The 22,711-nt window shown below is 37.0% G+C and overlaps 3 protein-coding genes and 1 long non-coding RNA gene across 7 annotated transcripts in view; 1 reads left to right on the top strand and 3 right to left on the bottom strand.

Annotated features, from left to right (window-relative positions):
• LOC146483913 (ATP-dependent RNA helicase DHX58-like) overlaps window positions 1–2,082 on the bottom strand; it is a 19,846-nt gene extending 17,764 nt beyond the window's left edge. The window contains exon 1 of the mRNA XM_085105246.1: window positions 1,565–2,082. Within this exon, the coding sequence (XP_084961372.1) occupies window positions 1,565–1,844 (280 nt within the window). The 5' untranslated portion in view covers window positions 1,845–2,082. The remainder of the gene's footprint in view (window positions 1–1,564) is intronic.
• LOC146483911 (uncharacterized) overlaps window positions 1–21,314 on the top strand; it is a 21,833-nt gene extending 519 nt beyond the window's left edge. The window contains exons 1-3 of one of the 2 annotated variants that reach the window (XR_014863707.1): window positions 1–409; window positions 722–813; window positions 21,056–21,314. The exon at window positions 1–409 is cut by the window's left edge and continues 519 nt beyond it. This is a non-coding gene — a long non-coding RNA (uncharacterized LOC146483911). Of the gene's footprint in view, window positions 410–721; window positions 814–10,491; window positions 11,058–21,055 lie in introns of those variants that run through there. The other variant, XR_014863708.1, reaches the window with a different exon arrangement.
• LOC146483910 (uncharacterized) lies at window positions 4,069–22,711 on the bottom strand. Its single transcript, XM_085105250.1, has 6 exons — window positions 22,356–22,711; window positions 19,775–19,859; window positions 7,060–7,366; window positions 6,255–6,316; window positions 5,918–5,980; window positions 4,069–4,672 (listed from the first exon to the last, which is right to left on the bottom strand). Exons 1-5 carry the CDS (start codon window positions 22,709–22,711, stop codon window positions 5,951–5,953), a joined length of 840 nt encoding a protein of 279 aa, XP_084961376.1. The 3' UTR covers window positions 4,069–4,672; window positions 5,918–5,950.
• On the bottom strand, window positions 14,386–18,137 carry LOC146483912 (mitochondrial antiviral-signaling protein-like). 3 transcript variants are annotated; one of them, XM_085105248.1, is made up of 4 exons: window positions 16,533–18,111; window positions 16,219–16,301; window positions 15,695–15,760; window positions 14,386–15,228 (listed from the first exon to the last, which is right to left on the bottom strand). In XM_085105248.1, the coding sequence occupies exons 1-3, from the start codon at window positions 16,804–16,806 to the stop codon at window positions 15,731–15,733; spliced, it is 387 nt and encodes a 128-aa protein (XP_084961374.1). In that variant the 5' UTR covers window positions 16,807–18,111; the 3' UTR covers window positions 14,386–15,228; window positions 15,695–15,730. The 3 variants fall into 3 exon arrangements, 2 of the variants coding, with proteins under 2 accessions (XP_084961374.1, XP_084961375.1); XR_014863706.1 differs by having other exon boundaries at window positions 15,695–16,301; window positions 16,533–18,137; XM_085105249.1 differs by lacking the exon at window positions 15,695–15,760 and having other exon boundaries at window positions 16,533–18,130.

Here is a 22,711-nt window from a genome sequence, read left to right as displayed (position 1 = left end):
TAAATTTTATCATTACCGAACAGCGGGCCACTAAGAAGATAGAAAAGTTTAAAATTCACTAGATTCGAGTAATATGCGATTTATACAGAGCGCAGGAAACTGCACCAGATTCTCGCATTTCTCTGGCTTTCGTACCCCCTGTTCGGCTCTTGAGAACAAAATAATCGAGCGAATCTAACCCCTACTGGGGAGAAGTTTGTCATGTGGTGTCACGTGACCAGTCGCAACGAGGTTGCGCGAAACCAACGAACGTAAAAACTATGGACGAAGAAAAGCCAAACAAAGAAAATGTAATGAGCGAGTTCAACGCACCTTTCGGTGAAGCTGTGAACGTTTTGAAGTCATGTTAACCCGAAGAGAAATGCTTTTGCTGTCGCTAAGAGCCGGTGTCGGGAAACAAGACGTAACGGTACGATTTGTACTCGCTATGTGGTAGTTAATTCATTGTAGGTCGCCTCAAGAATTAAACTTGCTTTTCGATTATTTTTGTTTAAAATTCGTGTGTTTTATTCGTCTCTGATCTTATTACTGCTTGGTGGTGAATTTCTCACTAACTTATGTATAACTGAAAATGAAGAGTTTTTAATGATTTCTCTATCGGCGTGCTGACTGTTAATTAGGAACTTCAACTCTCTTTTAATTTGTTGCAATAGGTCCGTTCCAATGGGCAATGCCAAATCGATAAGAGCCATAATGCTTTATTTGTACGGTTTTTTCATAGCTTCAATGGTTATGCCATAGCAAAGCAGTCTTCGGTACAATGTCGAAACTTCGTGTGGATCGGATGCACTTCAACAGCTGAACTGAGCAACGGTATGTAACTCAACTCAGCAGTGTGTACTGTTCATTGGTGGTTTAAAAAAATGCATGATTTGTGTGGAGTGACCTATTCCCTATAAGCTGATCGCCGCATGGTCGTCATATGCCTTAAAAAGTAGCCAATTAGGGACACTTCATCGTAATTTTTATATTACCCTAATATGCAAGGGCACGTTTTGTCAGCTGAAAAACGAGTTCGGCAAATCTGAGAGCGAAATGAAAAGCGCTAATTACTATTCTATGGTAATTTTCCCATATCAATTGTTTACCTACCGTAGAACTTTGACAGAACAGAAACCGACAATCATATTTTGACACCACACACTGTACACCGACGACCTGCGATTCTCGAAATTACCCTAGTTATGTCTTTCAATTTATGCATGCGACGAAATACTGATCGAACGAACTAATCCGTAAAGTCGACTCAGATAAATCTCTCGGAAGAAGCAATAAGTCTGATACCAGCTATTCAAATCACTCCGACATACTAACCACAATATTTGCGGCAATGCATGAGTACCCTTGCTACAAAGTCTTTGGCTACATCGATGTCATTGTGTGATTTTGCATTAAACGATCGATGTTTAATTTATAATTCTTATATATCAGCAAGTCTTTTTCTTCTACAATTGGGCGCCACATTATAGCGATTATATTTTCACGGTCCCATTTTCACTTTCACTATCGATTTTAATTCACAACTTAAACCAAGTTGAGCAATTATTTAGTACAAACTGCTTACCTTTTATCCTGTAAAATGGATCCAGCAACAGCGCCGTGTGCTCGCCACCACACTTCCTCAAGGCTTGAACAAACTCAACAAAACCTTTATCTCTTCGTTTAAGCCGATCAACAAGCATCATAGTTGCTCGAATAGGCCCATGATTAATTTGTCTGGCTTCGATTTCTTCTTTGTCCTGAGGTATAAGACAAGGCAGGAACGGAAACAATTCAACTGGAATAACTTCTTCCATGAAATCTTTCAGACGTTTGTCGAGGATCTGTTTCTCGTACTGCCTCATGTTGATTACAAAGCTGATGAAGTTACTTATATGTGTAGCTTAAGCCTTGTAAATATAGCTGAACCAAATGAATCCTTGCACGGTTGAGTCCACTTATATAGCCGCATGTGTAGACTTTTCCGGACTTAATGCGTAAGGGGAATTCCCGGAAACTTAGGTCGAATTCTCAGAAAACGCCCAAATAATTTTCACTTTTTATTCATGTCATAGCGAAACCAATTGAAATTTCGAAACAGTTACTTTCACCTCTTATTTTTAGGTCATAAATATGTATTTTCTACTACAGATCAGTTATTATTTCTCAACGGAACCAATTAAGCAAGCGGTGAAGTAACCGTAATTTACCTTGTGTAGCTCCACTTCCGGTTTCAATCGGTGTTTTCTAGGAAGTGTGCAAGTTATTAATATTCATCATATTGGTGACGTGCCTTACTGTTGTTTGAACTATCGAAATTAAAGGGACAATGCCCTATTTTCTTAACTGTCGCGCCCATTACTCGAAATTGAAACTAGAGTTGCTTGCCTAAGCAAATCTCCAACTGTAAGGATGAATACTTTCTATTATAACCTCCAAAGAATCAAATGCCTAAAATGACGCTGTGTTTCTCGGCTCAATAGATCTTTCCTTTAATGCACTTTGTCAAATTTATTCGATTCTTACAAGCGCTCTGAAAATATATGATTATCTGTGCGAAACAAAAAGCGAACAAAATACAAAGGGAATATTTGTCTTCGACTTACAAATATAAATTCCTCGAGCGTTAAAAAAATTCGATAAACTGAATATGATAATACAAAGTCAGTCTACCTCTCACCCCAGGGAGGCACGCGATTGGCTCTTAAAACAATAGGCGACAGGTCAAAACAATATCCTATTTAAAAAGCAGCATATATCGGACCAATGAAAACATCATTTCTAGGCTTGTAGTCGCTTGTTCGGCTGTGTTTGACAGCTTATCTCGCGAGGGTTTTTTCCCGTCAAGGCAGTCTAAACAACATGCAAATTACTGCATAACTTCTAGAACAAAAATCGACTACTTGAGGCAGAAAAAGAAAAAAAGCGAAACGCACATGTTGAGGGGCACAGTGATTGAACGCGCCGATACCTCTATTTTCCTTTATTTTATCACATCTTTTCATAATTATAATTGGTTAGCGAGTACAAAAACGGTGAAAAATTTTGTGGACATCTCTAAGATCCTCATATTCAATTTTCCAACCCCCGGGCTGACTGCTCGAAACCCACTGGCGAGATCATGAATTTTGCAAGATTTGCAGCCGTTAGTTTTGGATAACTGATACAGATCATTCAAAATTCCCTAATTCGCTGGTTATAAACGGTGACCCTTCACGTTTATTATATGACGAATTTCAATCATTAGCTTTAATAACTGTAATAAATCTGAGGGCACAAAGTTTATTTACTTTGAGCACTTATCGCGCAACATGTTATTTCGCCCAAGTTCAGAAGTATAAATCGCAAAATGGGGGTCGTTCTCACGGCTCTTCCACATATCAGTGCAATTTTCAATCCATAGACTGTGATAAATCTGTTAAAACATTTGGCCGCAATCCAGTTTCTGTTCGACAAGTGAGAGGTCAAAGTTGTAACATTCGACATAAGACGGCCATATTTCCATCGAACATGTTATCAACGAATGTTAGTAACAAATTAAGAAATAAGACAACTATTGTTTTGAACGTTTTACACACGAAGCAAGATCAAACACGTCTTGCCAATTCGATTGTAACAAAAACGCTGGAAGAGTTTTAGTAAAGCAAGTCCATCACATTGGAAGGAATTCACTGTCCACCGTGGTTTTTTTTTCTTAGCCGCTGACCAGTTCACCGTGATTGGGTCGTTTATTCACGATCTTCGGGGTGCGAAAAGTCCAAATCGGAAAATTTTAAGAAACCTAAATTTTTCTGTTCGTATTTCATATTTGTTACCTGCTTGCCAAGAGAAGTTGACCTTGATTTTGCTTTACGCCATTTTCTCAGCCAATGTGAGGCCAATCAGTCGTGACTTCTTCGCACGCGTTTTTCTGCTTTTGACAGTTACATGCGGTACTTGCTTCGCCTTCTGATTGGTTTTTTGCGCTGTTTACGTCTGTTTTCATTGGTCAGAATAATTACAGTTTTGGTTTAACGACACTGAATGGTAAACCGCTCTATAAAGCAAGTAAAGTTTAAATTAATTTAATAGGTCACTGAAACCAAATGGTTAAGTAATCACAGTCATTTATTTAAAAGCATGCCTTTTATTATAAAAATACAAATAATAAAGTTTACATTACACGTTCTAGACGCCATGACAAACTGTACCGCTACATATAAGACTATCTCTAAACTATGATGAAATTTAATTTATGCGCATCGCGCTTAAGCATGTCTTTTATTATCTCAATAAATATTTTCTTCATTCTCTCAGCCTTGACATGATCGCCGCATATGCAGTGATAGATGAAGATTGCGGGCATTACTTCGATCCCTTACTTCCAGCACTAACTGCAAAGCATGTGCAGGAATATAACGGGGATGAATCAGTCAAGTGAGATAGATTTGGAAATGCACTAAATTGTACTGATGCAAAATAAGCAAGAGGAAAAATCATAATTAATTCCTCAGCATTATAAGCTTTGATTTACAATGGCATATACTCTCCACACATTCAGTTCTTCACTAGCAGACACATTGAAAATACTTCAAGTAAAACTGGTTCAACGACGGACTTATTAACTCTGCGATCCACGTTGACCTCAACGGTATGATGAGCAATAAAAATGTTAAGCTTGTGTCCGTCAGCCATTTATGCAGTGCCAAACCTCCTACGTAGAAAGTAATAAGAAAGAAAGTTTAAATATATTTATAACATAGAGGGTAAAACTGCTGAATGCTGATTGGTCGAGACAGAGTGCAGTTTTCCTTAATTTTCCTTTGACCGGGGAAAAAGTAACTCACTTCGGCTGGATTGGTTGAGCGGTGAAAATACCCGTTCCTGATTGGTTGAGCACGCACATTCTTTAGCTTAGTTTCTTCATTTTCCACCCAACAACAATCAGTTCTTCGGAGTTTGACTTTCAATCCGGGTTGTTTGTGCAAAATAACGCATGGAAATAAAGTGCTACAGGAAATGCCTCAAGGTAAACTTTCGTGTCTTACAAAAAAAAAAAAAGAAAAAACTTTCCGGCTTCGCTACAGCTTCTCAGTGCAACAAAAGATAACGGAACGTGACAAGTTCCCTTTAAATGAGGGGAAGGAGCAGGTCAAATTCAGCTGATTTGCAAGAAATTTTCCTGCAAGGTCCTTTTTTGGATGCACCCCGGCTTTGCTATATTTATCGATCTGTGTTTGAGTGATTTTCTAACGGGAGAAAGCTTCACTAAGGTGAATCAATTAATATATTCCCAACATTCGGTTTATACATTCTTAGTTCAGCTAAAAAAAAAAAAGGAATACAAATTTGCATGAAAATTGATGCTTAATTTTACTCGGCCTCATGCGATTACATATTTATTCCAGGCTACTTATAAATAAAAAAAAGCCCATAACAGCATTTATTCCACTTCGAATTCGTTTTGCGCATCTAGGGATGGTCCGAGAAACTCGGGTTTCCTAAAGACGGTGCTTTAATTGCGCGGTTTTATATGACTACGCGGAGAAAGCAGATCTTAGCAAGGGCTATTTGAATACAAAAAGAAAATTGGAGGTAACCTCGTATTTTTCAAAGATAATTAAGCTTTTATTTTGGAAAGAAAATTTCATATAGATATGTATTTTAAAGCTTTTTAGAAACATTGATGCTTTAGTATCTATGAAACATGCGTTGTTACATCCAATTTTCTTTTTGGATTCAAATAGCCCTTGCTAAGATCTACTTTTCCCGCATAGTCATAAACTAATACCGCTGTATTAGTGGCAACGAACTTAACAGGATACAAGTGTCTATTTTTTTTTTCAGTAGTCTGGAATATGTGACTGAATATGAAAAGAAAGAGATCAATTAGTGAAGGTGGGTTTAAATTAGTCTCGTTACTTCAGTTGGGCAGAAAAAATAATTATATATAACTCACACTATTAATTTTAAATTTGCTTGTTTTTATTTGTCATACATGATTGACGTCATCCAAGGCAACCTGTGGAAAGTAACCAGATCACGTCATAAAGAGTTACTAACAACAAATAGAATAAAATGTGTTAGTGCAAAGAGCTTTCGGTTGAGTAGCAGTAAGGTGGTTCCTTTGTGAACACAATAGTATCGATACTTTCTAGGAAGGAAATTAAAATTATTCCATTGGTAGCAAAGTAAAGTCAATTTTTGGAATAAGACGACTTTTTTTCTTGAAAATTTGCGTCTGTTGTTCATGTTTCCATTGACAGCAAATACAAATAATGTAACGCCTTACTTACCTGGTCGCGAAACGGCAACTGATCGTTTAGGTTTTCGTTCCGTCTAACGTCTCCTCTATCTTCTGTGAACGGAATCGGAAAGCGGAAAATTTTACACAACAGTGAAAAGTTTAAAACAAAAATGTACGTCATTGTCTACTGTATATAGCACGTGAGATTCGACCGTAACTTTAATTACTCGAAAGTCAGGTTTCTACTTGCTTCTGGCTGGGTCTTATCGGACGCGCATACTAATCCAGTTTACTGGAGGCCGATTATGCGAGGATGCGATGGATACTGACCTCTCGCCTTGATGAGTTTATCCCATAATTTTTATAGTTTTTAGAATGAAACCGGTTTCGAGAAGCAGCAAAAAGCTCTATACAATTTCGGTTTCCGACGTTACTTTTCGTGTATTTGATTTTGAAATAATATGACGGTACGATTTTACTAAAATTGAAGCAATTTATAGACTACACAGTACGACAGATGCGATATTTCAGACAGTCAATCATTTGTATTTTAAAAAAAACCTGCTTGGTGCCGTCATGGTAATATTAGTACAGTAAAAAAACAATTTTAAAACGTGCACGCACTCATTTTGCTTCTGTTTTCCTCATAGTTTTCATTGCTACCTATCAGAAAAGGTGTCGATGATAAATCTCTTATTAGATGTTTTGGTATGTAAAAGTATATACAGCGATACCACACGCCAAAACATCTAGTTATATAGTCAGGACACACGTGTACTTGGCCGAGAATATTGAGACAAGCTTATAATGATATTCAATCTCTGAAATAGAAATACATGTAACTCTACACATACCTTGTTCGCGAGGATCAAGAAGATCCGCTAAATGTCCGCAACCACTTAGTCTAAGAGCTTCAACAAATTCTTGAAAAGCACCGGTCCGTCTTCGAAGACGCGACAACAACTCAAGCGTAGCTCTCATCGGACCACTGTTCATCTCTTCGCATTTGATTATTTCCTTGTCGCCTTGCGTCAAGCAAGGTAAATACGGCAACATATCGACTGGAATAGCATCTTCGGCGATTTGGGGAGAAAACTGATCAATTTTTTCTCTCTCTTCTCGATTCATGTCGTTAAAATTTATTCCCTTGCTAAATCTCTGCCAGTAGTGAAAATAGCACGAACGAGCCGTGTTGAGGCTGACTTCAATCGATTTGTTGACAATGTATATAGTGAAGTATTTTGGGATTTTACCCAACAAATTTTGAAGTCATCGTCTATTTTTGATGAACACGCATAGATAATTCTAGAATGTGTCCAAGCATGTGTAGTGTTTACCTTTCCAGCGGTCTGAGGGATTTTTAATTTGAATTTAAAGTCAGGGTTATCCAGTTACTAAGCGCATTTAATTTAAAGCTTTTTAAATTTTTATTCAATTGTATTGTTTTAGTGCCCAGTGACTTGACAGATATTTTGATGAGAAACCCCCTTAACTTTGAAAAACCCCTAAACTGGATGAACACATGGCACATGATGGGCTAAATTTAGCTTTGACATTTTCGATTGTTGTGGCTACTGCACTGACGTTGAGGCACGTAGGCAGTTAATCTCGTACCCAGATCTCAGTTGGTTCGGAGATGTCGATCTGGGTACGAGATTAGTAGGCACTATCAGGCAACGCGTTTAGTCCGTAAGGCGGCCATTTTTCGGATTGTGTTCGGAACTGTTCGGAATTAGAAAACGAACAGATATTGGTTTTCTCTCGGTTTTATATGACCGATTTTTAATACGAATATGTATTCAAAATAAAGCACCTCGTGGATCGGCCTCAATTTTCAAGAAATACTATACATGTTTTCCTTTCATCTCCGAGAAACTCAGAATGGAAAGACATATCCCTGTAGACTGATCAACCGCAGAAATAGAGGACATGCATGTCTTAAAATCGATGAAAATTCATTTCGTGTTCGGATTTATTTGAAAGACTAAATTCGGCAAAAAATTGAAACCAAACTTCGGACTTCAAACGGATTTTACAAGACTTGGGAAAACGCTATAGTACGGTAATTCATGTTTGTTTCAAATGTTGATATGATCATTCGAGCCGAAATTCTTTAACTTCTGTAATTTGCACGCACTCAATAAAATCTCAAACTGTTTTACTTCGAATTCTAAAGGCATATGTATCGCTTATTTAAAAAAAAAATGTTTGGCTGGAGAAGTTGTTATCGATTATTCTGTATGGTAATTCATCTTTCTGTGTGGGAAAGCGACGTGTAACATTGACTATTTGCATATTATAGCTACTTGAGATTTGATATAAGCTTGCGCGACCAATTTTAGCAATTGACGGACAAATATAACAATTTTAGAACTGAAGTCATTCTCAAGTTTGTTAATCAGTTTATTCTTTCGGTCATTAATTTTGTATTTCGTCACTGTCTGTAAAGAATCCAATCTAGTTCACATGTTGCTTTTGCAAGTACAATTCCCCGAGTACAAGCTGTCTTCTATTAAAGTCTTTCGATTACAGCAGCAGTAGTAACACTCACCTACTAGGTGCATATTCTGGTTTTGTTTTTTAATTAAACTGTCGTAATTAAACTGTCTTAAAGATGTGCGGGGAAGGAAATGCTATTCTTGTTTTGTGGTAAACTTTTACGATTTGTACGTCATGTGGTCAACATACATTATTTGTTCCTTTTCGCTAATAGATACCTTTCTGTATAGCATTTAGACTTTTAGCACGCATAATATTTATTTTACAATAACGTTCATATTCCTACACTCTGATTGGTTCGTAGCTATTGTCTATAAGAGTACAGGCAATGAAAATTATGTCAGATGTAACACGAGCGCTTTCTCAGTTAACGGAAAATAAAGCCAATTCCGCTCGTACATTTTTCGTGTTGTTGTAGAAAAACAAAACAAAACAAACAAACAAAAATCAACAGCAGTTTTCTATGGTCTATACTCTTATAGACCATAATATGACACCATAAAATGTTCAAAACTTGGTAGTGAAACCACTCGTGGTTCACTAGAGTTTTGAACTTTCTGAGAAGTCATTTTGTGGTCTTTGAGAGTATAGGCCATAGAAAACTACCGTCTATTTGTTAAACAGTCCCCATTTCGAATTTAGAAAGGTGTTACTAAAATGAATGTAACGGTTTAATAAGAAAAGTCAACAAAAGCTTCCTTTCAATCGCCTTTGGATCAAATGAATATGACAGTTTCCGTGAACTTAATGACGTCACGAAACCAAATCGTTGCCAGGGTCTTTTCGGAAAGAGGTTGACTCTACCGTCCTCCTTTGCTTCAAGTGGCTTTACTTCAAATGAAGTCAAAATGCGGGATAAAAATGCAAGAAAAGTATATTTTATTAATCTGACGCGACCAAAATCAAAAACCTGTCTCGCTCTCTATTTGGTTAATGGAAAAAGGAACACTTTGTATTGGTTGAAAAGTGACAGATTGACTTTGGTTGTTTTCAAATTCCCCGTTGTCGTTCGTTGCGTCAACATCACATAAATTATAAATTCATGTGTCTCCGCTTATTGACGATGAAAATTAGCCACTGAGCGCGCGAGAATTTCTGCAGTTATATAGTAAAATTGTTATTTGACAGTATACTCAATGCTGTTTTCCCTTTCGCGCGCTGTATAATAAAACTTTTATTTGCCGATGGATTCCGTTATTTGTAGTCGTGTTCTTTCATAAAGCCTTGCAAGCAACAAGAAAGTTATGTTAAATTAAACGTCCTAAACTAATCACAAGAATTCTACGTATTTACAATATATGTGGCTGAAAAGTACTCTTGAGTGACCCTTTAAAAGCGTCAATGTCGCAAATTGATCTCATTTGGTTTTCCAGGGCATTCCACCGAATAATTGACTTGTATGAACATGATTTCTTGATCATATCAGTCCTAGGCCTGGGTAACTTGAAGGTCATTTTCCTCCTGAAATCGTAGCTACTTACATACTTTACAAAAAGACAGTTCATAGGACATGGTAAAAGATAATAATAAGCCTGATGCGCTAAAATTAATAATCGTTTCTCATACATAGTCTCCAAGGTATTCCATTTTGCTGCGGCAAGAACCTCCTTGCTTGGCGTACACCAATCTAAGTTAAATATTATTTTTGCCGCTCTGACATGTATGGATTCCAAGTTTGAGAAAAAAGCTTGACCACAAGAGCCCCAAACCAACAATGTTTGAAAACAACATTGCTCTGGACCACAAGTTTCCAGTCATTACGAAAACTTCTTTCTCAACTCTTCCAGAATCAGCAAGCAAACCCCTTTCCTGGGGAGGAGTGTGAAAAGGTGTTCCAATCCCACTCGAGATAAGATATTGTTGAAGACATTTGCACCGAAGAGGTATTGAAAGATTATGATACATGAATCGAGTTGTATCTATTTCTTGGTCTTTAATCTTGGAGCTGATTTTACAAATTTAACGTGAAAATGATGCAGTCTAGACTATCAGATTGACGCCTTTTGAAATTGAGTCCTTGGATAAAATCCTTTAGAGAGCATTTTTACTATACTAAGAGATCTCTAAAGTGAAAACTGTTTACAGAACACGTTAGAGTTCAATTGCTTATGTCCTCATCGTACCCTTCACTTGCAATATTGCTTTGGTGCTCAGTAACTTTTACAGAAAGTCTGATGTGAAACTCCATTTTTCTTGCCTAAATCAAGCTAATATAGGCTGCATATGGGAGGACTTCCCCTCCCCCTCCCCAAAGACTGGCGGAGGACAAACGTTTACTAGTTACGGAATGCAAACATTACTATTACCTTACTTTGTTAGTTTACCAGCTTAACCAGTTTGACGTTTTATCCAATCTTTGTAAGCAGCTGGGGCGCATTTCTCGAAAGTCCCGGAACTTACCGGGCCCGATAAGTATATTTTTAAATGCTTTTTCACCGATTACACAATGATTACAGACATGGTACTTAGCCAATATTTTCATAGCATTATAGGATTTTAAAATTTAGTGTTCAAAGGTAACAAAAATTAACTTCTGTTATGAAACATTTATCACCAAAGATACTTATCGGGCCCGGTAAGTTACCGGGACTTTCGAGAAACGGGCCCCAGCTAACAGTTTAAAGTTTCCACTTTATCACTATTTCAAACAGAAGAAGGAATCACGGACGTATTCAAGTAGGTTTTTTGACAGTAGTGGAGATCGTATTTGCCAAAATTTAACCTACAGAGCCAAATTGTTATAACTAAGACTTTTAAAAACAGTGGGAAACAAGCCTGCGGGTCTCCTTGAACAGCCTCCTTATTTGGTACATCCAATACTACAAAAATTCCACGGCTAGGAGACCATTTTCTCGATCGTCAACAACGGGCAGGCGACTTGTCAACGCTGACGTTTTAATGGCAAAACGGCAGATCTTTCCGTATTTTGGCCACATTCCTCCGTGGACGGTCGAAAATGTCTTGGAACTCTATAGTGAAACTGTTGATCTTGATATCCATTCGACATAGCAAATGAGATTTGTCATCCCCTAATTATAATAATCTTTATTTAGCTCATTTTGATCTAAATAATTAATTTTACAATCTTGCAATGGCACACGAAGCTAATAATAATCCTCAGTCCCCAGTCCTCAGCTTCGGACACTTCTCGTAGAGAGATCTTTTGGGTTCACTTTCGATGTCATCAATTTTCCTTGGATTAGGATAGTTCAAGGAGATAATTTATTTTCTTAACCTTCTAACTAGAACTGTAAAACAATACGTGAATTGTGCGTAAATATCTTTTAGTTTTGAGTTTTTGGGGTCTCTCAAATGCACTTTCAAAATAGGCAAACTATTTTGTCTTCTTAGTAATTTCTGTGTGGCAGAATTAGATATAATTGAAAGAAAAAATCTGCTGACTTGTTAAATGCTGCGGAAAAACGACTAGAGACTAGACTGGAGAATGGAGGCTCGAATAAACATTTAATGTTAAACTCAAATATTGCCAAATAAGTAAAGACAATTTTGTAACTGAACGAAACTGATTGATCTTAGTATCTCGGCACTCACGGCTGATGATACCATGGTGACTGCCTTTGATGTGGCGGACCTGTGGCGTCATTAGGCAGAAACACTGCCTGACATGCCCCTCTTTAGGTGACATTCTTGATATCTTTTACGCTGAATAACTTTCACCTAACGCACATAAAAAATAGTGGTCACTCAAAGTTCAAATATATGTTTCACATATTCAAAATCATCCACTCAAAGGATACAACACAACAAAGCACAGAACGGTCATGTAATATCCTCTATTTCTACCTTCCCGTGCAATTTTCTTCCATTTATGTGAATCTTTCTTTTCAGGTCTTTTTCTTTGAAAGGTTTATTGTCATTTGCATAGGTCAGCAGTACTCTCGTCGTTGAAAAATATACAGTTCGCCGTTAGCTGCTTACTAAAGTTTTTCGTTTTTAAAGTCAAACATATGGTGGGCTTAATAACTCAAATCAGGCACAAGATTCAAATGTCAAATTTAGTTTATTTACAAGCGTAAGGTGCCGAGTTTCAATTTCCAGCGGCTACAGACACATAGTCTCCTCTTTGAACACTAATTACAGTCATTGATACTTTAGTTACCACAAGGGCGAATTTTCCTGGATCCATACGCTGAACTTTAATTATTAAGAGCCTCAATCATGAGGATTTCTCGAAAGTTGTTAGGTTGGTTCCTATTTAAGGCTTCTGGGTGACCCTTTAAGACGCTGTGATCTCCGATTTCCTCCCTAGAAAATAAAACAACTAGAGTGTGATGCATTCCAAAAATATTAAGAAAAGTAGCTACTATTTTTGTCATCCGTGTTAATATGCAGCCAAAACCAAACAAAGTGTAACCGAAGTCTTTTCATCTCTAGTGCCAACATAAAAATGTAGTCTGTAGTATCTCCTATAAATGTTTTTTTCCTGACCAAGCATAAAGTCTGATTGATATCTTTTTTTAATTTTATGGCTTGCTCCGCGAGCAAGCAAGATGAGTCAAATCCTGCGCTGTGATTGGCTGTCCGAGCGGGCAAGATGGAGCTATCTTGACCACTTGGGATTACCCGTTGTTGGTTCGCTCTGCATCGGCTTATGTTTGTTTATGTTAAAAAAAAAAGGATTGTTTCATTCAAAAATTATTGATTGGAGACCGAAAACATTGTAAAAATGTCTATTATTTACGCCACCGCGCCATCGGCTGAAAATCGCGAGTTTTCTATTAAAATCTTCCTGCACTTTCGAAACTGTCTTGGGCGCAGAGTCTCTGCAGAGCCCCACCCCCACCGGTCCACCCGCACGAGGGAGCTCTTAAAAACCTGATGATGCTGAAAACATATATATAAGACGCGACAGCGTCTTTTCCTTCCATGTGGGACACATTTTCTTAGATGTGCAGGAGGCGCAGCCTCGTTTTGGTGCGAAGCTTGTTTTCGTCCTACAACGTCATAAAATTACTGTTTTCATTCACAACTCTGGTAGAAGTCTTGAAGTCGTGGATTTCTTAGCATCTTTTAGGTTGATGTCGATTACATCAAGTATTTTCTTGAAATGTTTGTCTTAAGGGGGTATTCAACCTAAACGCCATTTTTCCGCCAGTTGACATGACATGGCTTTAATGGAAATATCTCGTTCACGTTTCAAGCAATTCAAAAACTCTACACTCATCCCGTGAACCTATGTTGTGGGGTGGTTTGTGAATTATGGGGTGATTTTTGGGTATATTTGGGAGGAGATAGTTTTTCTAGAAGGATTGGTAAAATTAAGAGAAATAAGAAATATTGAAGATTTAGTGAAGTTTTAAAATTAGAATTTGTAGTCAATAATTAATAGACGGACACCAAGTTAGTCCACTAGCAACCTGGGGTGCTCTTACGTGGGTGTATTGTTCCAAAAATCATTTTCTTTCCTCTATCCCTTCTTAAAACTCTTCAAATTTCGTTCAAATTTGCTGAAATTTAGGTGTATTCCGCCCTTAATAGTCATTATATATAACCAGTTTCGCTTTTTATTGGAGTTTATATTAATATGAAATTAAGGGACATTCTGGACTTTGCCTTGCATGCTGGGCTATCCAGCGTGAGTAAGGTTGCTTGATTAAGCAAATTAGCATAAGGTGGGATAACAAACTGAGTTTAGAGTAAGGAGTATAAATAAACCAAAATAAGTGCGTGATCTTCCTTTAATGTACGTGTTATTTCTTCGATTTTTAATATTAGTTTGACAATTGATGTTATCTATCAACAATGAAAAGGGTAGAAAATTCAAAAAGGATACTCAACTAATTGTAAATATAAACTACTTGGGCTAAAGTTCGATAAATTGATTATGATAATAAGAAGTCAGCTGTGAATTAAGCTAACCACACTAAATTTTCCTGACAGGGCGACATAAACAAATGCGTAACCGAAAACAAATTCCCGCTACATACGGAAAAGGTGATTTTCCCTTATTCGAAAAAGAAAACCAGCTGCGTGTATTGATCTAAGTTTCAATTTCATTTCGAACCAAAAGTCAGAATGTTGCTGCAAGTATCCCAGTAATACAATGTGGTACTGTTTTTTCATTACCCATTGCCAAGAAAACATACCGTGAAAAGCTTACCTATTTACAAGTGAATGGCTCTGCCTAAAAATCAACTTAAAACCAACTACTCTATTTTATAACAATTCCAACAATTTCTTGTAATTTTGAAACAGCTTGTGCTAGGCATAGATCTAGTTTAAATATATAAAAAGAGCTTTACATATTATAAAATCGGTGTGTTACAAAAAAATACCGTACTTCAAGTTAATTGACCGAGAAGTGTTTAAAGTTGTACCATTTGTTTATCTCCTTCCCTAGAAATTGTTTCAAAGATCCACCTTGAAAACATTTGAAGTAAAATTGTTCAAATCGATAGAAAACGTCGACTTCAGCGTCAGCACTGCTGTCCACGCTAATCTCAAATGACGAGCAATCAATTTATCTGCAGCCATCTATAAAGTGTCCAGCGTCCTCAAAAAAACTATTGAGAGAAACAAATTCTCACGTTAATATAATTTATGTGACGGACATAGAAATCAGTTAAATTAATTAAATTTCGAATCATTGTAAATCAAGATATTTTTCCTTGACTACGCGTCCGGGAATTCATTACGCCTACAGTTTGTGGTGAAGTCAACTTTAAATGGGACGCTCCCAGGACAGAATTTATTAGCCAATTTAGAGGGCTTGCCTTAAGGTGTTCAAATAGATCAGCAGCTGGATAAAAAAAGAGGAATTCTCAGAACGGTGCCTTGTAAAAGGGGCCATTAATTGACCTCGACTGCATCAACAGATACATATCTTCTACTTTCATAAAGTAAACAGAGAGTAGTTATAAGCTGTTTTATTTTTAGTAGTCTAGAATACATCAAATATTTCAAAAGTAAGCCATAAAAGTAAGTCCTGACGGTGCATTAATTTAACGGAAAAGCGAAGACACAACTTACACTACAATTTGAGATTAAATTTGCTTGTCTCATTTGTCATGGGTAATTGACGTCATCCAAGGGAACCTGTGGAAAGTATACAGATCACGCTATACTGAAAGAGGTACTACGAGTAAATAAAATGGAAGGAAAATTAATGTCTTCCTTGTGCATGCCCAGTTAAGTAGCAGCTCAGTTTTCCCAGTGTTAAGACCCTTTTCTGACCACGGGATTGTCATCGCTTTTCAGGGGAGGAAATTCTGCTATTTTATTGGTAAAGAAGTTACAAATTACAAATACCAATTAGGTTATATCATTGTGGCTAAGTCGAAGGCTAAGGGCGTTTTACACTTTCACTTCAAGGGATTTGGAACGCTGTGGAATGCATTACAGCGAATATCTTTCAATTAAAAGTTTTGTTTTAAATTCTGCGTCCCATGCATGCATTGTCCATGTTTTTAATAAACTACTAGTGGATTTTCAACTGTTTGCAACAGTTGACGCCCAATACCGCCGCGTATAACTTGGTATCTATAGTACTTAACCTGATCATGAAACAAAATAATCCCATCTCCGTCCGGCAGATCGTTTGGGTTCAGTTCATTGTGCATGATATCCTCTGTACGTTCTATGAACGAAAAAGAAAACATAATTTTACGAACATATAACAAAAATCTAAGAGGTGAGGGCATTTTTCCTCTATTTTCGTTATATAATTACGTTTTCGTCTATATCTATGGGATACAAATCCTTCAGAACCTTTCAGGAATGATTTTTTCACTGTTCCTATATCGATCACACATAGAAACGTATTAAAATTCACGTAATCAACACGTGAGCTGCTGATCTCTACACAAACCTTGTTCGCGAGGATCAAGAAGATCCGCTAAATGTCCGCAACCGCTAAGTCTAAGAGCTACAACAAATTCTTGAAAAGCACCGGCCCGTCTTCGAAGATGCCACAACAACTTAACCGTAGCTTGCCTGGGACCACTGTTTGTCTCTTCGCATTTGATTTTTTCCTTGTCGCTCTGAGTCAAGCAAGGTAGATACGGCAGCATATCGACTGGGATAGCGTCTTCACAAATTTGGCCACAATAACGGTCGATAATTTCTTTCTCTTCTCTCTCCATAATGGAAAAGTTTACTGACTTGTAATTTCTGCCAAAATAGAGAGAGCACGAACGTAAGCTGTTGGGCCTGATTTCAATCGATTTGCTGACGACTTATATAGCGTAGTATTAAGGGATTTTACCCAACCAAAATATGAAGTAATCCTCTACTTTTAATAAACACAAATCGACAATAATAGCACATGAAGTAATCCAAGGCGGCGTTCCGTGTATGATTTTGACCACTAGTACTCCAGCAGATATTTGAAATGAAAGTAAGACCGGCTTATTTTTATTTACCGGTGGTGTTCACTGGCTTTTGCCTTCAGTATCGATCGTTCACGTTTATTGTTTAATTTTGCTGTGTCACTTACTTAAATTTACGGATAATCTGATGGGAAAGCCCCTAAGTGATAACCATATCGCGGCCAAGCTATTGTCTTCTATTGTAATTCTCTGTGTTTGTCATTCAAATGGCGTAAAGATGCGCCAAAAAGGAAGTGCTATTTTTGTCATATGTTACAGTTTTTTGTATATTTTTCCGCTTTTACTTTCCGCACGTGCATACATTTCCGAGTAGAGCAGGTGTAACGGCATAATGTTGTATTTCATAACAAGAATCGGGGTAACGGGGATTTTGCCCTTATATGGGATATTAACTTATTTTTTCTTCTCTTAAGTTTATCTTTTTTCTCCTTTCATTTCACGCTTTCATTAATAGAATAAAAACAAGGTTAACTAACTAGTGATCTACTAACTTCAGAAGGACAAATTATACCTTTCGTGAGGAGGCCGAACTCGAAGTATTTGTATTAACTCAGTGTACATTTTTATCGTTAATCGCGATATGAATTTCACTGTGGAGTACTTCTTGAATGAAAGAAAAGGTAACAAGATATTTTGACTGAACAAAATTGACCAAGTTAATTGCAAGCAAAATCATATAACGGCTTGCTTGTGTTTAATTTGAAGTTCAATGCAGTTATTAGTTATAAGCGTTGACATAATTTTTAATCGCTGAACCCCGACGAATTTTCTGCGACAAAAGCAAAGGGAGTGTCCAGTTCACGATAAATTTTCGGGTAAAACAAGAAAGCGATCCGTGGAGTATTATTTCTGAAAACGTTTGAATTAAAAGAAACAGAAAAAAAGGAACAAAGAAAGTTCGAAACAATGCTATTTAAAAGTCTGACGGCCGCGACTGCAACAAGTATACTGCTGGAAAAAGTCCCGAACGCGGATCGTTGTCACGCACAGTTTCTATGTTTTCATACTCCGAAATTTTTTATTTCCTGAATATGCTGACAAGAAGGGAGGGCGTAATTTTTTTTTGAGCTACTGGAAATTGTGGTCTGTTACAGTTTTCTCCTGAAAAGAGATGTTTGTTGTTGTACAGTTTATCGCTTCACGTTACCGGGATTTTCCGCCTCGCATATATAATTGTCCAAAAAAACTGACCTGACCGCAAGTAAAATACTAGAAAATACATTTAATTCAAAACATCATGAAATAGTATGTTGATTGAAACTGCAAAATTTACTAGCCAGGCAGAGCTCTCTGGCTAGATCTTCTCCTCTTCTTGTGAGGAACATTTTTGGAAGATAATCAAACCAAGGCAATCCGCATCCAGAAAAGAGCTGTTAGAGAATTTCAAGGCGTGCATACCAACGAGTTAACATTGTTTTGTATACATGTCTTTTCAAAGTTATTTAAGGCCTGAATGTGAACTCGCATGAAGCTTAGACACGTCTTGATTGTGATTATTTGCGTTCCAAGGTGATCAACTTTTTGCAATAGGGCTTTCCCAACAGTACAAACTAAACTAGACCCCGAAAACAATCAATAAATTAAAAATATATACTCCCATTTATACACTTTATTGTTATCGACAAATCCTCGTTGGTAGCCAGTTTCTATTCCATTCAGGAGGAAGCGAAAAGTAAAATGACCAAACAAAGGGAATTTTAGCAAGAACAAAAACATAATAATAAAAGTAAACGTGAAAAATTCCCGCCGTTACACGTTTTACTAACAACCATAATAGGTTTCAAAGAAACTGCTAAAATGCAAAAATGAAACTTGCATTACTGTTCCAAAGCTCTTACTGACGTCATGGAATCAAACTTTCCTTCAACTCTCGCTCCCAGGGTCCTCTGTGAACGAGTATGACAAGAAATGTCGCAGTAGTGTTGAAATTGTTGACATTGTACTCGCTGTCGTGAAAGGGATCATTGGTCATTGTGGTAAAATATGATATTCATAATAAAAAGAATAACCGTTTGTTTCACGGGGCAGTCACTTATCTAACACGCCAACTTGTAGTGAAGATTACACTCAATTTTATCTGACAATAAGCGGGTCTAGTGAAAGTGCTTTGTTTGGTCTTTTTATATGCATTGTTTTGCCCCTTTCACGCACTTATTTATACAATACCGCCTTTACTGTCAAGCACTCTTCCAGGGAGCATAGAATGGTCACGCACTACTTTTGCAAAACTATGTACATTGTTGTCAACAGGGCAATATGAAATCATACTTTCAATTCTTCCTGAATCTGAACAAGCTCAAAGTAACTTCTGGCCAGGGTTACAAAGTTCGTGGGCTCCGTTTTTTGGAAATGCCAACCGCGCAGATGATGTTTGTTAGCATCAAGGAAACTACGTACATATTGTGGGAACTCGGAGTTCTGGAAAAAATGCTGTGTTATACATATTGTAGTTAGCAGTCCAACTCCGTGATGGCGAGCAAGGCCAACGTTTATTACCAAAACAAGACATCTTGGACTTCTTTTCAAGTAGAAGTGCCAAGTTTCAATGATTCGCAATTTGAGTAAAAAATGTTTGCGGTGTACGATTTAGGACTCTTTTATCTTTAGATTCAGGAGAGTGGACAACTAAAAGAACAAATTCTAAGAAAAATTTTGTGTATTTATTTCTAGTGTCCAACAATAGCTAAGTGTTTCCCTTGTCCTTTGTATGTTTATCGTTGTCATCTTCAATCAAAAACTCCAGAGAGTCATTGTCTGATAACCTCTTGACTGCCTCTCCTTTTTCTGCCAGTATGTCCTCAATGTTTCTATGAGATGAAAAAATATGTTAAACAATCAAATAAAGAAATAAAAAGCAGTTTAGCTCTGAAAGATAATGTCCAGTAGCTTACTCAGCGTGTTCCATGATCTACATTGAATAAGCAGATGTTTGGTTCAATCCAGCAAAAGTGTATAACTGCTCACTGATAAACAACGATCATACGCAATACGACCTTGAGAATCAAGGGGATGTTTCATAATACCAGTATGCCTTTCATTCCCGTACGAGCTGAAAATATTTTAATGCCTTTACATAAACCGTTTTAATGGTGGTGGAAGTCACTTGTTTTACTCCGCAATTAAATTTTTGAAACGAAAAGGATTATGAAATAAACAGGCAAACAGTGTTCGGCGTTGGCACTAAAATGTGTTTTATATTGATATGAGAATCTTGATCCGTTACAACAAATCGGGTGAATACGAGCTGGTATGAGTCTAAGAGCGTCTGGTGCCAGCGTTATGTGAATGAATACAAAGCAACAAGGGGATACATACAAGTTTGAAAGTCTTAGTGGTGTGATGTGTGATACAACATTATCCTCGCCTGCACCCACCCCCCCCCCCCCCTTCCTTCCAAACAACAATGACATCTGTCTGCATTTCCAGTGAAGGGTTGTCAACTGGCCTGTGCCTCACTGACAATTGTCAAATTTTTTGTTCACACGCAGCAAACATTCAACAATTATCTTCTTGAACACAGATCTCTTTAAAAAGATCCTGGGTTTTTAGTAACCTTTCAACCTATTACATGTATATGTTGTGGTTCAATTTTATCCTTAGTTTAATTTTTATTTCCCTTTGTGTTGGGGTATGGTAATGTATGATAATGAGTTTAAAACAATGGGAAATAAAAATTAAACCAAGGATAAAATTGAACCACAACATATACACCAACACTTGCAGCTTTTTTGCTCAAGTTGATACATGTAAATACAAACCCCAAGCCCATGCAAATTGTAAGTATGCACTTTAAATTGGTTTAAAATGTATAAAAATAAAAATTAGTTGTAAACGAAATGGTTCTGGTAAGAGTGATCATGGTAAGTGATGGCTGTTGCATACAATAATGAGAATTGGTACAAAATGGAGGCATTTTAAGTTACTTACTTCTGCACATGTGGAAATCTGCATTTATCAAAATATATTATGACCTTCGTCCTTGGGTTGCTTTTTTCATTTTCAGTAAAGTAGATAATGAATTCAATGCAACAATGCCACAAAAACAATTGAGACAGGCACAAAAATTCCTTTCAAACAGTCTGGGACTATTGCAACAAACGTAAACATAGTTTTCAAATTCAGATAAGGGACACACTCACTGCTACAGCTGTAGTTACTGCAGGCTTTCTAATAAAGATTAATATAGACCTCCAATGTTTAGTAAATAAACCCCTTCAGGTGGCTGGTATATCAAAGGATAAAACCCAAGGCTGAAAGATTTTTGAAAATGAACAGTTGGTCAAGATGCAAAGTTTTACGGGTAACTGTGAAATTTTAAAAACAATCTGTAAGCCAAGGGCATTACCATCCAAAATACAGCAAGCTGGGAAAAGGTTTATTTATTATATAACCCTCTGATTAATTTCTGAGATGTGTGTGCTTTACTGTGGAAATGTCAAAAGAACCAGTTTACTGTTATATTTTATTAAACTCTGATTAGATTACAACAACTGAGACCTAAAGCTGTGATGTTCTTTCTTTGTTTTTCTCGTCAACCAAAAAAAAAAAAAAAAATACTATTTGGAAGACTGTTATCAAACTGGAGGACTGTTATTGTCTGATAACCGCCTTCCGATTTTTACGAAATGATGTATTTTGTCCATTGAGATATGCAGAAATAAATCGGTGGGTTATAAAAATTCATAACCTTAAGTTAACTAATAAACAAAGATTGGCCTTTACATGAATATGGTATGGTATGGACCATTAAAATTGTCTTGTTAATTTGGGATTCCATATAATTTGCATGTACATCACACATTACATTGGAATACAGCTCTGTTGCTTTAATAGTACACATGGCTTTCTCCCTTAATAAACAATCAACTTGTAATCCTGGCACTATGCCCCTTTAGAATATTATATACATTTTAAGATAAGATTAAACTTGGTTAAAAAAGATACACTGTTAACACTTTGAATCCAATGGATAATAATAATTGTTCTCTGTAATTGATATCAGTGGTTACAATGAACTTCCTCAGTCCGTTGGCGTTGAGAATTTAGGACATGTATCTTCTCTTTCCTTGACAATGCATTGTAGGGAGAAGTTAGACGGTGATTTGGATGCACCCAACGCACTATATTTAGCGGTTTATAGTGCTTAACGGTCGGATTAAAGTTTGGTTTAACTGGGTTAGCTTTAAACTGGCACAAGCTGTTTGGTTTTTAGAATAAAGCGTTTTCAAAATTAAAACACAAAACACGATTACAATACCGCTGAGCGCGCCATCTTCCTCGTTTTCCAATCCCAATGTCCTTACCTTTTTTCGTTGAAAAACCAACCGAGGTTATCAGCTATCAAGTGATTGTTATTACATCCTGGGCATTTGACGATAACAACTCCTTTTGTGTAAGCCTGTTTACTGATAACCTTTCGGGATCGTGTCTCGCAAACTTTACATGTAAACACCAATTGGAACTTGGAACTCTGTTCGATTGAGCCAAGCGATTTGGAAGCATTGTCCCCAGCATTTTCACATAAAGTGCGTCTAAAACAAAGGTATTTTCGAGATCTTGGTAAACAAGAAGTTGAACGCAGGGCATTATTGATAAAAAGACTACGGGAAATAAATGTATAACCACAACGTGACAAACGACACGACAGAGTAGCCGCCAT

The sequence above is a fragment of the Pavona decussata genome, unplaced genomic scaffold (assembly GCF_977016875.1).
Source record: "Pavona decussata unplaced genomic scaffold, jaPavDecu1.1 SCAFFOLD_37, whole genome shotgun sequence".
Lineage (NCBI taxonomy): Eukaryota > Metazoa > Cnidaria > Anthozoa > Scleractinia > Agariciidae > Pavona > Pavona decussata.
The sequence above is the reverse complement of the archived record's forward strand: the minus strand, read 5'-3'. Positions and strand labels throughout refer to the sequence as shown.